This window comes from Penicillium malachiteum (assembly GCF_028827825.1).
Source record: "Penicillium malachiteum strain IBT 17515 chromosome Unknown utg000004l:1.0-4883003.0:1.0-4884900.0, whole genome shotgun sequence".
Taxonomy (NCBI): domain Eukaryota; kingdom Fungi; phylum Ascomycota; class Eurotiomycetes; order Eurotiales; family Aspergillaceae; genus Penicillium; species Penicillium malachiteum.
Window position 1 is genome coordinate 514,420 of NW_026643097.1, and position 15,639 is coordinate 530,058.

At 46.3% G+C, this 15,639-nt stretch overlaps 8 protein-coding genes across 8 annotated transcripts; 4 read left to right on the forward strand and 4 right to left on the reverse strand.

Annotated features, from left to right (window-relative positions):
* Positions 1 to 124: 124 nt before the first annotated feature.
* Positions 125 to 1,533, reverse strand: N7483_008354 (LSB5 family protein; the record flags this gene model as incomplete). The annotated part of the gene is made up of 4 exons (XM_057091781.1): positions 125 to 137; positions 196 to 1,203; positions 1,277 to 1,428; positions 1,519 to 1,533. The coding sequence occupies 4 exons, from the start codon at positions 1,531 to 1,533 to the stop codon at positions 125 to 127; spliced, it is 1,188 nt and encodes a 395-aa protein (XP_056942955.1).
* Positions 1,534 to 2,243: 710 nt separating this feature from the next.
* Positions 2,244 to 3,458, forward strand: N7483_008355 (3'(2'),5'-bisphosphate nucleotidase; the record flags this gene model as incomplete). Its single annotated transcript, XM_057091782.1, has 1 exon — positions 2,244 to 3,458. The coding sequence occupies one exon, from the start codon at positions 2,244 to 2,246 to the stop codon at positions 3,456 to 3,458; it is 1,215 nt and encodes a 404-aa protein (XP_056942956.1).
* A 272-nt stretch (positions 3,459 to 3,730) lies between these two features.
* Positions 3,731 to 4,630, reverse strand: N7483_008356 (mitochondrial 54S ribosomal protein uL6m; the record flags this gene model as incomplete). Its single annotated transcript, XM_057091783.1, has 3 exons — positions 3,731 to 4,104; positions 4,183 to 4,296; positions 4,363 to 4,630. The coding sequence occupies 3 exons, from the start codon at positions 4,628 to 4,630 to the stop codon at positions 3,731 to 3,733; spliced, it is 756 nt and encodes a 251-aa protein (XP_056942957.1).
* A 429-nt stretch (positions 4,631 to 5,059) lies between these two features.
* On the reverse strand, positions 5,060 to 6,786 carry N7483_008357 (uncharacterized protein; the record flags this gene model as incomplete). The annotated part of the gene is made up of 4 exons (XM_057091784.1): positions 5,060 to 5,662; positions 5,888 to 6,173; positions 6,237 to 6,347; positions 6,401 to 6,786. 4 exons carry the CDS (start codon positions 6,784 to 6,786, stop codon positions 5,060 to 5,062), a joined length of 1,386 nt encoding a protein of 461 aa, XP_056942958.1.
* A 1,080-nt stretch (positions 6,787 to 7,866) lies between these two features.
* On the forward strand, positions 7,867 to 9,556 carry N7483_008358 (uncharacterized protein; the record flags this gene model as incomplete). Its single annotated transcript, XM_057091785.1, has 5 exons — positions 7,867 to 8,700; positions 8,764 to 8,973; positions 9,022 to 9,078; positions 9,130 to 9,466; positions 9,519 to 9,556. 5 exons carry the CDS (start codon positions 7,867 to 7,869, stop codon positions 9,554 to 9,556), a joined length of 1,476 nt encoding a protein of 491 aa, XP_056942959.1.
* Positions 9,557 to 11,296: 1,740 nt separating this feature from the next.
* Positions 11,297 to 11,890, forward strand: N7483_008359 (RING finger protein; the record flags this gene model as incomplete). Its single annotated transcript, XM_057091786.1, has 1 exon — positions 11,297 to 11,890. One exon carries the CDS (start codon positions 11,297 to 11,299, stop codon positions 11,888 to 11,890), a length of 594 nt encoding a protein of 197 aa, XP_056942960.1.
* Positions 11,891 to 13,048: 1,158 nt separating this feature from the next.
* N7483_008360 (DUF2011 domain-containing protein) lies at positions 13,049 to 14,060 on the reverse strand (the record flags this gene model as incomplete). The annotated part of the gene is made up of 3 exons (XM_057091787.1): positions 13,049 to 13,408; positions 13,464 to 13,980; positions 14,035 to 14,060. 3 exons carry the CDS (start codon positions 14,058 to 14,060, stop codon positions 13,049 to 13,051), a joined length of 903 nt encoding a protein of 300 aa, XP_056942961.1.
* A 518-nt stretch (positions 14,061 to 14,578) lies between these two features.
* Positions 14,579 to 15,171, forward strand: N7483_008361 (LAMTOR1/MEH1 family protein; the record flags this gene model as incomplete). The annotated part of the gene is made up of 2 exons (XM_057091788.1): positions 14,579 to 14,817; positions 14,892 to 15,171. The coding sequence occupies 2 exons, from the start codon at positions 14,579 to 14,581 to the stop codon at positions 15,169 to 15,171; spliced, it is 519 nt and encodes a 172-aa protein (XP_056942962.1).
* Between the last annotated feature and the right edge of the window lie 468 nt (positions 15,172 to 15,639).

Here is a 15,639-nt window from a genome sequence, read left to right on the forward strand (position 1 = left end):
GATTCTTGTGTAAGTACAACCGCCAATCAAACCACAATACAAATAAAGTGAGCACCGTAATCTTTCCAAGCTATACGCGGGGTAATCAAAGACAAATCTGTTCAAGTTGTTAGGAGTCAGACGCTCATACTTCTTTCCTGATGAAAAGTTAGTGATACATATTCGGTTCATAGGATCGGGATTCACATAACATACCAGGTGTAACTTGATTTTGCAGCAATTTCGGGCTTAATCGCATTCCGATCTCCAAAGGGATTATCCTCATCATCCTCTTCTGACTCCTCACTTTCACTCTCCAGATCCTGTAACGATGAAGAGGCAAGTGGGTGCTGCGCTGGACGAGCTGGTCTGGGTGGATTCACACTCAATCCACTGAAACTCTGGCCCATCTCATCATCCAATTCCGCCTTTGATCGCCAATTTCCGGATAGGATATCATCATCGCTGTCACTATCGTAGTCGACGCTCTTATCAAGGACCTCAAAGGCCATCAAAGCTGTCACAAGCTCCTCATTGGCATGAATCAATCCTCCAAGGAACTCTTCAGTCTCGATATACTGAATGTATCGCAGAATCTGGTGTCGCAGCTTCTTACACTTCTCAAATCGATTGATACATTCGGCATCCTCACTGACACGGGTAGTTTCTCGATTAACGAGTTTCAAAGCGTTCAACAAATTCGTACTCGCAACAGAAGCAGATGCAAGGTTCTGCAAGATTTCCGGTCTCTCACGCTCAATATTAAACCCTCGGCTCATACTGACAGACAGCTTCTTCTCACGCTTATCCTTCTTCGGCTTGCTCTTCGTCTTCGGACTCGCCAGCATGGTTGAGGGCCCATTACCCGCTGAGATTGAGACCGTGTGACCCATGGGCGGTTCATTTGAGCTCGGGTTTGCACCTTCACGCAACACCTTGGCCTTAGCCTGCGTTGCAGGTTGCTTCCGCTTCGGCAGCTGTTTGTACAGCGCAGTGATCTTGCTCATCCCCGCGGTGTCCTTGTAAGTGACGGCCCATTGTCCAAACAACACTTTACATTTTTGCTTGACGAGAGGATCGGAGACGGGGTCTGTTCCAGCGATTCGGAGTCGTTCGAGGAGGGGCTCATCGGCGAATTCGCGAAGGAATCGGTCCCCCGCATTTTGGATGAGGAAGTCGAGGATGACGAGGGAGCGGAGTTGTCGGTGGAGATTGCCGTATTTTCTGTGATAATGGAATGTCAACCTAGTTCCTCGAGCTATTTTGCTTCATTCATATAGGTGCAGTGGCGACTCACAGCTTCTTGCGTAGCGCACGGCTCGCTTCCGTTGGTCCGCTCGCTTGGATGCGGATGACCTCTACCAGATCAACGATACCGGAAGAGTCTTCGACTTCATATGTTTCACTTGTGAGGACCTCAATCTGTACTGTGACCGCCGAGTATGGTTTCTATGATATACTTCTATCAGTATGTGCCGTATTGTGCGACAATGGCATGATGGGTTTATCGAATGCTCAATATGGCGGGGAAGAGCTTACCGAAGACTGAAACATGGTGGGCAGGACTCAAGGTTTCCTAAATAACCCCATGGTTAATATATTAGGGCCATTTTGCAAGAGTGTGCGGCTATTATGTGCGTCTACTGACCTTGATCAGTCTGGTATGTAACCCCGCGGGTATTGACCCCTCTCTCACTGGAACCCTGCAGAGTTGAGAGTTGTTGAGAGTTAATGGAAGTGAACGAATGAATTATATCTATGAAGATATCAGAGGTCAAATCGAGATCCTAGTTCCAACTAGGCCGGTGTAAGTTGAGTATGAATGGTATATGGAGTTAAGGGTAAAGAAGATAAGTGACGTCGGAGGTGTCTTGGCGGGGATCAACATTGTGGGTACAAAGAGAGAAAGAGGGAAAAAAAAGGGACTGAGAAGCCCATCTATACTTGGTAATATATATGAAATTGGTTCTAAAAATCCACCTCATAAGATATTATTTTAGATGAAACTGCATTAATGATCCAATCTTCAACTTATCCTGGGAAGAATAGTAATATCTAATGAGAATTGCGGCCAACTGGTGAACTCCATTAGGACTAGGGGGGTTATAAGCTTAATCTTCATCTTCGGAGTACGGAGAACGGAATAAACTATTCATCCTTAGCTTATGAGCTAGGTCACTCCATATAGAGTGCTATATGAAAACTCGAAACAAAAGAAATACGAGACTCCAGATCTCATTCAAAAAAATCCTGCGCCAACCCTTATGATTACCGGGATCTCCCCTTTGGCGCGCGTCCTGTCCCGCTTTCTGCTCTTCTCCACCATCATTCTGGCTCTCAGCGTGGTTCTAAAGGCCCGCTCCCGCCTCTCCCTCTTATACCCCTCCTTCAGCACCCCTCCTCCCACATACCACACCACCATGTCCTACACACAAGAACGTCACATTGCCGAATTGGCCGTCCAGCGTGCCTCCATCCTTACCCAGAAGGTCTTCTTCGAAAAGGCTAAGGGTACCGTTTCTAAGGATGACAAGTCCCCCGTCACCATTGGCGACTTCGGCGCCCAAGCCCTGATCATTCAGGCCATTCGCAAGAACTTCCCTAACGATGAGATTGTCGCCGAGGAGGAGGCTAGCTCTCTCCGTGAGGACAAGGCCCTTAGCGCTGAGATCTGGCGTTTGGTTAAGGACATCAAGCTGGACGATGCCGAGAGCGATAACATCCTGGGTGGACCTCTGGCCAGCGAGGAGAGCATGTTGGACATCATTGATGAGGGCAAGAGCGCTGGTGGTGCCAAGGGCCGCGTCTGGGCTCTGGACCCCATCGATGGTACCAAAGGTTTCCTGCGTGGTGGCCAGTACGCTGTGTGTCTCGGTCTGATCGTTGACGGAGATGTTAAGGTCGGTGCTATCGGTACCCCTAACCTCCCCGTTGATGATGCCGCCACCATCGACGCCAGCACCGGTGCCCAGCAGGCTGACACCTCCGCTAACGGTGTTCTCTTCTCTGCTATCCTGGGTGAGGGCGCCACCAGCCGTCCCCTTGCCACCGGTGCTCTCGCTGCCGCTAAGCCTATCTCCATGCGTCCTGTCGCCGATATCGCACAGGCTGTCTTTTGTGAGGGCGTTGAGGCTGGTCACTCCGCCCAGGGTGATAATGCCGCTGTTGCTCAGCTTCTGGGCATCACTGCCCCAAGTGTCCGTCTGGACTCCCAGGCCAAGTACTGCTCCATTGCTCGTGGTGCCGGTGACATCTACCTCCGTCTGCCCGTCAAGAAGGACTACCAGGAGAAGATCTGGGATCACGCTGCTGGTGACCTCATTGTCCGTGAGGCCGGTGGTCAGGTTACTGATATCTATGGCAACCGCTTGGACTTCAGCAAGGGCCGGACCTTGGCTGCTAACAAGGGTGTTGTCGCTGCCCCCGCGGCCTTCCAGGACCAGGTCATTGGCGCTGTCAAGACTGTTCTGAAGCTGTAGATAAACAAAACGAATTTCTGATTATTTTGTGACGAATTTTGGAATGTCATTTGGGGGTTTTTGTTTTTGCGAGGATCACGCTTGATGCGTCTGAATGTCTTCATCTGTGATACCACCTTACAAAAGATATGGAGGTCTTTGGATTCAAAAAAGTACATATTTGAAAATGATGAACGGGGGATAGAGTACTATACAAATACAAGGGAACCCAAAATACCCATGGTCCACAAAACAAGGAAAATATAATAAACCAAATGCCAGACGCGAGTAGATCATTTGATCTTCTTCGCCTTGAGCTTAATAGTCTCTCCATTGACAAAGATACCCTTACCCTTGTAAGGCTCCGGTCGTCGCCATTCACGGATCTGCGCCGCGAACTGCGTCACCTTTTGCTTCTCCACACCCTCCAACAAGATACGAGTCGGTTGTGGTGTGCTAGCCTCAACGCCTTCGGGAATACCCAGTTCAATGGGATGCGAGAATCCGACCTTCAGGGAAACGAACTTCTGGCCGGGGTATGTTGGGGTGACGGTGGTAGCGGTAGTCTCGATAGTGGCACGGTAACCGACACCGACCATGGAAAGAATACAGATGTGTCCCTCTGAGACACCGGTGATATGGTTCTGGATGTGCGCGCGAATAGTACCTAAAGCGATGAATGGTCAGATATTGGAGCGAGAGGTACCGAAATGAAGTCGGAACTAGATTTTGGATTCAAACATACCCCACATAGCACGCTGGTGAGGATCCTCGGCGTCAATAATAGACAGCGTAGCCTTTTGGCTAACTGTATCGTGGTTAACAGTCAAGAAAGATGGGATTTCAAGGGTCAATTCGCCTATAATGACACCGAGTTAGCTATCAACAGTTGACATTGAAACAATCATATCTGGGACAAACATACCCTTAGGACCCTTGATATGCGCGGAAACCTTGCTGGCAGACTTTCCTCGGCCTTGAGTGCCGAAATTGGGTGCATCAATGAGGCTCAATGATACCTCGGGGGGAACGGAGATGGGAGCACCTCCGATACGGGATTGCGCCGGGGAGGTAGAGGAGAAGCATTGGACGCGAGAGGGGGAGAAGGCGGGGGTCAGGAAAAGAGGTAATGAGCGGCGCTGGAAGGGCTCGCGGAGAAGCTGCCGAGCGCAGCGTTGGGGTAGAAACGACATGGCGATTAGGTTGTTGATTTCGGAGACGATGCGGACTCGATGATTTTGTCGTAAATTATGGGGTCACGTGGCGGTTAGTTATATTGGCCAGATATTCCAGGCCTGATAGGCGAACCTTCTACATATAGTTATTTAATCTTTTCGACGTTCCAAATTGGATTCAAGTTGTTAAATTTTTATTTACTAGTACTGATATTTATGGGGCTCTATGTATGTATAATCTTGATTGTCTGCAGCCCTGGAGGCTATTATGTCGCCGCTTATGTACAGGATGCTCGAAACACTACTAGTACGGTAGTGGTAGGACTCAAATTTTTAAAACCCTGCCACGGCCCACTGTAGACCAGACATCTGAACCCAGTGACCTCTATACATACGGAGAACTTGAACTTGAACTGAATGCAACAAATATTACTGAAACCCGTGATTTTAGGTTCCAGTTGGCCAGGTGTCGTATTTTGGACCTGGAACGCCCTTAGCCCTTGGAGAGAGGTTCTTCGGGGCAACTGGTATAGGTCCCGGGGGCCACTGATTTCGAAAAGATGTGGTTTCCAGGTTGATGATTCCTTCCCCGATTGAAGGTGGTTCTCGCTCGTCTACTGCAAGAGGCTTTGGAAGATGCATACCACGTTTGGTAATCGAGATGAAGATATTCTTATGACCGTCAGGAACAAAACAGTTATAAAGGAGATGCCTGAAAACCGGGCCATCAACTCTAGCCGCTATCGCGCCAGTCGCGGCCGGGTTCCGAGGAACTCCAGGTACAATATTGCAGTCAATCATTGTCCAAGGGGTCATTCGCTTGAATTCTTCGTCAAGGAGACAGACTTCAACAATAATAACCTGACGTTCGGCCTCAGTATTGCTTCCATACACTTGTGTAGATCCAATTGTCCTGAATGTAGTGTTATTCGGGCCACATATAATCGGTATATCGCTATCATAAATCTCCATTCGATCAGATCCAGTGGCGAAGATGAAGTCCAGTTCAGTCCACCATTTGACCCCAGGGATCCTCACAGCAATTCTATACTATCAAAATAGTGAGCCTTGGTCGGGAAACGGGTGTTCAATTTGGAGATTAAGAAAGATCTTTTTCAAGGGGGCTGTACTTCGTTGAGATTTCTCCATCTTGGGTGTCGAGGGACAACAAGTCTGACCTCACTTCGGCGAGGGCCAGCTCAGTCGATCTAGAACAGAGAGATGTTAATATTCGAATTTGAGGATCTTCAGCTCATGTTCCTCGTAATGACCTACCCCCTCAACCCAAAATCCTTTGCTTCCTTCGTAGTGGGTGTTGATTGTTAATAGCTCATCCCAATTGAAAGGTCGAGGTTGGCTGATTTGAGTCCCATGAGACCAATATGTAACCAGATCATTGATTTCTAGCTGTTTAGACTTGTATGCCACTGTAATGGACTTGACATTCGCGCGTTGCTCATATGGATCGTCTAACTCCAATTTCCCCTGTAAGAACTCTAGAGATTCAAGTCGTTGGAGGACATTCCAGCTTAAACCATTCGGCCATTTCGATATAATTTGGCTATTCAACGAGAATTGAACAATCAGTATGAATCAACAAACAAATCTTTGGTCGGAACCTTACTCGCGGTATCCCTTTTTCTTCTCATATTCGTGTAGTCGCCACTGAAAGGCATGGGGCATGATATTATCCTCGATCCGCTGCTTGGCCCGTTGAATATTTGCATCGATATCTCTTAATTAAATGGATTAGCTCAGCCTAAACTGCAGTCAAATTTCAATACATACTCAGGATCTAGATCAGGTTCATTCATGTTCCAACCCTCAGGAAATTTGGAACAATCTGTCAATGGCTCTTTGCCATTACGAGTCCATCTTGGCTGTCTTCTCGACAATCCTCTGGAGCTTCCACTCTTGATGCTATACTTCAAGTTTGAATCATTGACGTATGATCTGGTCAAATCGAGGTCATCTATGTTTATCTGTGGGCGCTCGGGCATATCCCACGGTGAGCCAATCCACCCAGCTGCAACAGCCTCCTCATTTTCATCATCTTCATCATCATCTTCATCATCTTCATCATCTTCTTCTTCCATGAAAGCTTCATCACGGTGATGGAACTCATATTTGCGTTTACGTTTGGCTCCCCTTGCCTTGTAAGACAAAACTTCCATAATTGGTCTTATTCGGTGGATGTGTCCGATACTTTGAAGCTCTGAAGAAATTTGAGTATTGCGAAGGATATTGAGGTTGTTTGACCCGCCGCCATTGATTTCCACTCCGAGTCTTCAATTCAAGATTCTGCATTTTCGAACTACTACTATTAGTAGATGATGCAATGAAGAGTCTTTTTGTATTTGAGTCATGTCATACTGAAGATTAACTTGAATGTTAGAGTTCATGGAAGGAGTATAGTATTCAAGTACTAGTCGTCTTATTTCAAGTGCTCGATGTCAATGTAAGCTACCACAAAGGATGCCTCCCGAGTCTCTTTCACGGTAGGTTTTTCATTTCAAAATCTTTCAACGCCAAATGTAGAAATCAACATGAATATCATTCAGGGAAGAAGAAGCCTCAAGATCAGAGGGTCGGATTACTTGCCCTCTCTAGAATCCTTCTGAGTCCGGATGGGTAAATCACTCTATGGATGCTAGTACTATGTTCAATCTTAGGCAAATGGCATAAAATTTCCATCTATTAGTCTGATCTTTCTGACCAGTCTACAAGTTGTTCCAGCTTCCACTCCTAAAGAGGGTGTCCTCTGAATCCTCCACATTGAATCTCCCTGCCAGTGGAGAGTATAGTTGCAGTATCTTTGCCAGAGGTAGAACTGACAATGAAGCACTTCAAGTTGAGAAATAGATATTGGGAAATAGATCTCGGGATTTAGTACGGTTGACCTGGACAGATATCATCTGAAGTGATAAAGATTACCTGTGGGTTTAAAATTCCACTATCGATATGTTCTGATACTGTCGTCTCATCTCTCACCAAGCTTTGTGAGTCACTTCTCACCCATCTCACATCTTCTTCTTGAACTTCTCCCCACCTACACTTTCTTTATCACACCATTTCACTCCATGAAGCTTTGTTCAGATCGGACATCATGAAGTGGACCAGTCTCTGGTGGCAAAGGGTCTTGATACAATGGCTGATATGTATGACAAATATTGCAGCAGCTGGCCTTGTGTCAACTTCAGAACCTGGTGAGTCTCTTTGAAAGAGCTTTCATGCGCCCTGTTACGCGTCTGCTAATGAGCAAAGCTCACTTTCCTGCTATCCCCATCCCGAAAGATTCCGACCGGAACAATGCCATATCCTATCTCACAACAAAGAATCAACAACAGAACGTCATTTTTGAAGAGGCCATTCACTTGCTTGATTCCATGAAGTCATCACCATCGTGTTACCGGGTCGCAGCCACAAGACTCGTCGCCTCATGCCAGGCAATTGACGGAAAGGGAGCCCATGACTCCGCAGAGTATGCAACTTTGGATCGAATACGATCTGTTTATGCTGCAAGACTAGCAATCTGCGAGCTGGATGGGGCCGGCGCTTCCGTTCCAGCTGCTTGTCTGCCCTTGACTGCCACTCCGACACAAGCCAGACCTCGCTTTCTTTTCTCCAGCAAGCCCAAATCACTCCAAGAGTCTCCCGTGGATAACTACTCGAAGGAGACCTTGGGGGCTTGCTTGAAGACCCTCGAATCACGGCCTCAGTGGTGGACTTCTTATAGCAACAACCGGCAAAACGCAGTGGTCATTTGCCAGGCGGCACGTATGGAGACTGAGAAAGATGAACTACTGAATCTACATCGCTCCATTGTCAATAGCAGTGCAAAACTCAGCAATGGCCTAGATATTGCATTGGAGAAGGCGGCCATGAACTCTGTCAAGGATGAAGAATTTGCCGAAGCTGTTCGTGAATTGCAGAAGAGGATACTCGTGGACTTGGAGACGACGGATCTTAAATTCCAAGATAACTTCAACAAGCTACTGCATGACATGGAGTCCGGCATCGGTACCGTGGTCGAGAGATTTTCTTCAACGCTGCATAATATACAAAATGAGACAGCAAGTCTTGAAAAGGTAAATTGGCTATCTCCAGAAAGCGTCTTTCTACTATTGTTTTCCAAAGACTAATTTTATCAGAATCTTGTAGGCGTTTCTGGTCAGGTAGATGCTCTACAGCAAAGTCTCAAGACTGCAGAAGAAAAAGAACTTTCCGCGCTGCGAGTGCATGAGGAGACTGCACTCGCGTCTCAGCAGATCGCCTCGGACTTTCACCTTTCGTTGGAGTCTTTTATGGGCTCAGAGTTTCAAGCCATTTCTCAGAGAATGGCTAGCTTGGACGCGTCACTCGTGAGTTTCACAATCAACAGTTCTACATATGCAAGCTAACATGAATAGGAATGGTTGAGTAGTCGACTGATCCAAGTTCTCGAGCAAGAGCACAAGCTGGCTCATGTTGGTCACATTCCCAATATTAATTTCCTGCATATCTTCTAACTTTTTCAGAAACTCGAAACTATGGAAAGATCGGTTGAAGTCTCGAGCATCAAGGCCAATGAGCTACAAGTTGCTCAACATGAGCAAGCCAAGATTCTTGTCGCTCAATCTCAAGTTCACAAAGAAATCCAGTTCGCCGCTCAAGTTTCTACAGCATTAATTGAAAGAGCCGCAGCCACAGCAGCCAACCTTCAATCCAGAATCGAAGACGCAGCAAACAAAGCCAAGGGCATTCCAGAAATCACATTCGGGACTCCCTCTATATTCACTTTAATTTTTATTCTCATCCTTGCTATCAGTGCGCAGAATCGCATGGTTGCCATTGGCATGATATTTATGATCTTCGGTTGGTACCCCCAAAATCCTTTGTCTCTGCAAGGCTGACCTTTATCTCACAGGCCACAAAGTCGCGCTTTCACTCCTTCAGCGCTTCTAACTTTTTTATATCTCGTTACTGCTGGGGCAACTTTCACCACTTATTGCTTTAAGCCAACCTCGGCCTACCTATACCCTTTCGGCATTTATCGCCTACCCGATATGCGTTTCAAGTTTTGGCTTTATACTTCTTTCAATATCGATCACAACGGTACTTCATTATTTACAAACATCAAACAGGGTCATCAACATGCATCTCATGATAGCGACTCTTCCAATCTCTCAGCAGCTAGTTATAGCTAGATGCAGATAACATGGACAGAATTTCACTATTTTGACTCCTTACCATAGCCATGTCAGTCCAGACCGAAAGGCCAAAGGTCCTGAAACGAGACATATTATAAGGCAAGATAGATGCTGCTGCTCGGGTGGACTGAAGTAAAGTAGCCCAGCGTGAACAGCGAATAACAGAAATGATGCAGCGATCATTTCAACTAGGTATCAAATGGTCAGCAGAGCCTAATAGGCTTCGGTTAAAATTTGAAACTCACGCATCTGATTCTTGAAGCCAGTTGTCCAAAAGGTCGATAGCACAATCAAAATACTCATAGTGACAGAAGACAAGCTAATTGCTAGTGGCCTGCTGCCAGTGAAAACTGGTTGGATATTAGCCAGGCCTTCAAATGTTGTATATTGCAGTGAGTCGATTTGAGATCTTTAGATATACCTGACAGTGATTGTTGATTCTGAAGATCTCAATCATTCTCCTTTGGGCTTGAAGCCATATTTCCAGGTTTCTTAGACATGGTCGGTCTGGATCTCGCTGAAGTCTTCTTGCGTACCATTTCCAAGTAAGATCTGGAAGACCAGATTTGGGCTGACCGTTTGCTTTTGAGATTCAAATCAAAACATCCGATCTGAGCTCTGAGCTTTCAGAGATTGAGATCGAAGAAGAATGTGACAAGGCTGCGCATTATCAATTTTGTTGATCGCTGGAATGTCTCAGTGCCGGCTTGGCATCAAGACATGTTTATCGATCATAATTTGATTTGGAATTCTTTTATTTTACTTTCCGATTTATGATATTCTGCAATGAGTTCTATGTTGAATTGCAATATTCATCTCCTATGAGTATACTTGAGATGCGGACTCGCCGAGGTTGACTTGGACTCGGAGGACTTTCAACATGCAATACTGATTGGAGGAAATGCTCACATCTCGGACACAATAGGATTTGCACCTTGCTCATGCCGTAGAAGAATCTCTAGATTATATTGAAGGGACCGTCATGACTCATGAGAGTGGCCGTTCAAAATACGCATGCCTGAATTGATCATTATTCCTGGTATAAGAAGCATAGTTCTAGCCTCCAGATGTCAATCCTAAAACCTGAACATAGTATCGGATTCAAATTCCAAGGTTAGACTTGAGGATTCTATTCAAGTCTCTTCTAAGATCGAGTCCTTTGTATTACTTGTATTCAAATGTTTCAAAATAGGACCACCCACATAACTGTAGAAACAGACGGGTTCATTCAACCAAGCATGGAGATCTGGGCCGAAAATAGTGAGGCACGTTTCATCTCTTTCATGCACAAGAATAGAATTGGTCTCTAAGAATGCAAAAATAAGATGAATAACGAGATTAGGAATATAAATTAAGAACCCTTCCACCAGTCAGAAGAATACAGAGAAATTACAATTTCATCTACTATAGACCCCAGCCTCATTTCATTCCAAGGAAATATCTAAAAGAAATCTCATAGAGTCTACTGGAACACTCCTAGGCACACTCAGACAAAATGTGGTCCATTCCACATCATTTCCTGTTTGCCACCCTGATCCTAGACTACTACGAGGATCGACTTGAAGAGGGACAAAGCATGCTCTATTCCCGAGACAACACCATCGTCTGGCTATCTTTACTTGGCAGCCGTCTTTTCCAACGAGGTATCGACGTCCTCCGTGACGCTGGGAAGATTCTTGAATTCGAGAATGTTTATTATGCGGGACCAGGCCAAGTCGGCATGACAACTGTAGACCCCGGCCTTCCATATCGAGACCGATACTTTGAAATCGCAAGCTGTTTCGACGAGGGACCTCTTAGGGACTCGGACATGTGGCTTCCAAATGATATCTTGTTTCGGACTGGTAATACGCCCCAGCAACCGTATTGGTCCAAGATGCTAGCGGGAACTCAACATTCGGCGGATGAGATGGTACCAGAGGGCGAGTTGGCGCTTTGTAGGTTTTGTTTCACAGCTCTTTTGCCGAGCTCGGAGTGCTTGACTCTGCCGTGCGATCATTGGTTTTGTAGTTCGTGCGTTTCTTCCTGGCTTCGTGTGCATGATAGCTGTCCGGAGTGTTGTGAAGAGGTGGTGGTCGCTTCCAACTAAGCCGAGTTGGAGACTCGGGCTCGGGCTTTCTTTTTTTGCTTGGAGCATGGAGTATATAGGAATATCGGGGTGCAGAACCATAACCAAGGCTGTTGTTTCCTTCAAGTTTTCTCTTCTCTTTTGTGCGGTGGGATTGATTGCCAGTGATGTATGCATAGAATGGTGTCTGTCATTCCAATATACTAGTAGTACAGTGACTCTGTTGATTTATCAAGGACTGAAACTTCCAAAATAATAATTCTCAAGTTCAAATGTTCCCTATACTATGAGCATTATGGATCATGGATTGAAATGGTGAGCCACTCCTATGTAGTACTAAGCACTTGAGACGAACCTCTTGAAGGTCAGTAATAAAGAAGTAGTACTTACTAGTAGTCTATTTATTGAACTTATATCGGCAGGTGCGGCAGAGTAATCGATTGTCATGACTATGGATAAAATTTCAAAAAGAAATCACAGAAGCTGGAATTGAACCAGGGACTTTCAAAACTGGTGGGGACTGAGAAATCGGGTGCGCATCGAGGTGTGAGGTGAGATGCTGCGAACAGTCTCACTGGATACACCCATCACCACCATATAATCCCTCATATCTCACTCTTTTTTTTGGGATCTGACAGGAATTATAGAAAGACCGAGTCTGAAAATATTTGATATAAAATTAAAAAAATTAAAAAATTAAAAATCAGTAAGCCCAGCCGAAACTGATTCCCGCCCGCCCTCTGGTATACTAACTCGGCCACCGACAGGACCCAGGCCATCCTGATCAATGCTAATCTGTCCTCTTAGAGTCTGACGCCGCTATTCCGCTAGGCCAGCAGGGCTGAGTTGTTACTTTTCTCCCCCTCAACGAAATTATATAGGATCTCACCCATCAAAGGCTGGTGTTTTCAGCGTGTTTCCTTGTCGCCCAACTGACCCATCGGGTCAACATTTGAACTTAACAGTCAAATTAACATGACAACGATCTCCTATACTGAATCAAGATTCTTAAATTTACCCTTTTCTTCACCACCTGAAGCCTAAGGAGTGATACAGCTACTCGAAGTACCGACGCTGCATCTCATCGCATATGTTGATAGAAATCAATTTCAAGCCAAATGTAGCTAGGGTATCTTATTAAAGCTTCACAAGGCATAATCAAACAGGGGACTCGAACATTCAATCGCCACCGGATGAAGAAGCTCTATCTGCATCTACCATGTCAACATCACCACCGGCTGCAGCCGCAGCCGCAGCCTTTTCCTCCCGAGCCTTCTGTCGACGCTTGAGCTTCCGCTCGCGATTTTTGCGAGTTCGCTTCTCAGCATCCGCCTCCTTTGCTGTTTCGACTGCTGCCGCACGTTTCCGAAGAATAAGTCGTCGCTTTTTACCAGGCTTCTTGCGAGTTTTGGGTGACTTGGATGGAAGAGCCCCCTCAATAACATAAACCGGCAAAACGGGCACGTCCTTGTTCTTAGGCGGCAGTTTTGTCTGGTGTCGCTTCAGACTGATAACTCTCCATGGAAGATGACAACCAGGCTAGAAGAGTGTGTTAGTGATACAATCAAGGGATAAGATCGGCAAATCGACTAACCCATGGTTGGGACTTAGCCCAAGACATCATCTGTTCTCCAGTCACGGCTATGTCTTCAAATTGCTCCTTCTTCCTGGTTTGATCGGCTTCATCCTCTGACTTGACCTCGCTTTTGTTCCATAATGAAGAGCTGGAGAAATAATATTGCCATCCGCGGAACGCCTTCACGAAGCGGCCCTCCGAGGGATCGCCAGAGCCTGGAGTCGGTGACCGTACTCGAATCCGCAGCTTCTGTGTCTCTGAACCGGCTTTATCTCCGCCATCTGATGGTTTTTGTGTGGTATCTGGGGTTTTCGTCGGGGCACTGAACAGGCGAAACTCGAATTCCTGCTCCTCCTCCTCATTGGCGCCCGGTTGTGTCCCATTTGATGTATTTTCTGATTCCACATTGGGGCCAATTAAGTCATCGAGGTTGAGTAATTTCCCTAGACGGGCGTGTGCATCTTGAAGTTTTGATTCATCGACTGGGGAGGGTGACCGTGATGAAGCGGGGGATTGGACTTCATTGCGACGCACTCTGAGTAATAATTAGAAAGAATATTTGATAGAACCTAATACAATTGAGACATACCGCTTGGCTTCAGGTAAATCAAACATGTTGTGACAGGATCAGTGTGTAAGAGACTGATACTTAAAAGGTGTTCATGTAGACGGGGAAGAAAAAAAGAGGTCGGTACTTAATTTCCACGCGTTGCGGCCACGACCATGTTGCTTATCGATGACATCGCACGGACTCTCCCCAGCCTTCATCTCCGACTGCAACCTCTGAACCCGATCGAACTTTTTATTCCTCACACTCAACCTCCCGATCACTGCGCTATTTTTTTTTCTTCGTCGGTTTTGTTTCAGCATTCACCACACTCATTACTCCACATTCTTCGTCTTCTCGATCTAGCCTACCCCAACGAGGGGATTCCGGTCCCACCTTTGCATCGATAATTGGGAGGCAATTAATGCCTCGTGCTGCTCGCATCGTGCCCCTCCACACCATTTCGACTCGCCATTTTTAACCCCGCGTTCTATTTTGTCGCTTTAAATGGGTATCTGTTCCTCGTGCCTGGGCGGTAATCGCCATGAATCTCCCGAGGTGAGTTGCTTGGGCAGACCGCATCAACATGTTTAATGCGCATGACCCCGGCCTTATGCGCGAGGCTTGGCACGCTCTTCGAAAAAAACAACCTTCTAACATATCTTTCTCAAAGCCGGAGTCTTCTCGATTGCTAGAAGAAGATCCTTATCAGGCTGGGTATGGCTACGGCGCACTCAATCATGCCCAACAGGCTAATCAGCCGGATCCGGAGTACGTGAGACGCGAGAGGGAGGCACTGGATGCTATCTGCCAACGGACCTCCGAGTAAGTGTTTATCAACAACAGATGTTCATTACTTCTGTTCTGTGGTTATTTACTGATTTATTATGTTATTCTAGCTCTGTGATTGATATCTGGTCTCTGCAACCACAACCACATCTCCAGCCTCATGCCACTCTCCATGTTCCCCGATCTACGTCTACATCACCTACTACAAATGATGAGAACGCACATCTGACTGTCACCTCTGATGCTGCCTCGAATACCAGCCGTCCTAGTTCCGGAGGTACCGTGCCGAAACATTGGGGTGAAGTTGTTGTCAACCCGAACAAGAAGCGCTCCAGCCCAAACATGAGAGCCGACAGCCGCGATGTGTTTGGAGTCCTCAAGGTGACCTAAAAGTTCTGACGCCTTAATCTGGAGTATTTCTATATGAAGACGATGAATCATACGACAGGGAGGTCTACAGGAACAACGGTTATTAAGGGGTGGTTCAAGGAAATCTGGAGTCTATCGATATCAAGGATACCAACGTGTATCTCTGTATTTTTCTTTTCGTCACGCTATCCCCTCTTTCGTTTATTTGAGTACTTTGTTTTCTTTGCATGGATCGCCGGTCGACTGTTTCGCACATACATAGCCACTCTTTTTGTGTCTCCTATTTTCGTCCTGTTAATACCCACGGTGCAGGCCTCATCAGAATATTTCTTTTTTCTTTTCTTTTCTTGATTTCGAGTCTAGAGCCTCGGTGGTACACCTCTAAATCGATTATATTGGGCTATCTATTCTGCAAAACTGTGGATTCAATAGCTGTTTGGTCTCCCAGATGTACATCTCTAGATACATATGCTACGCAGATAACCACAA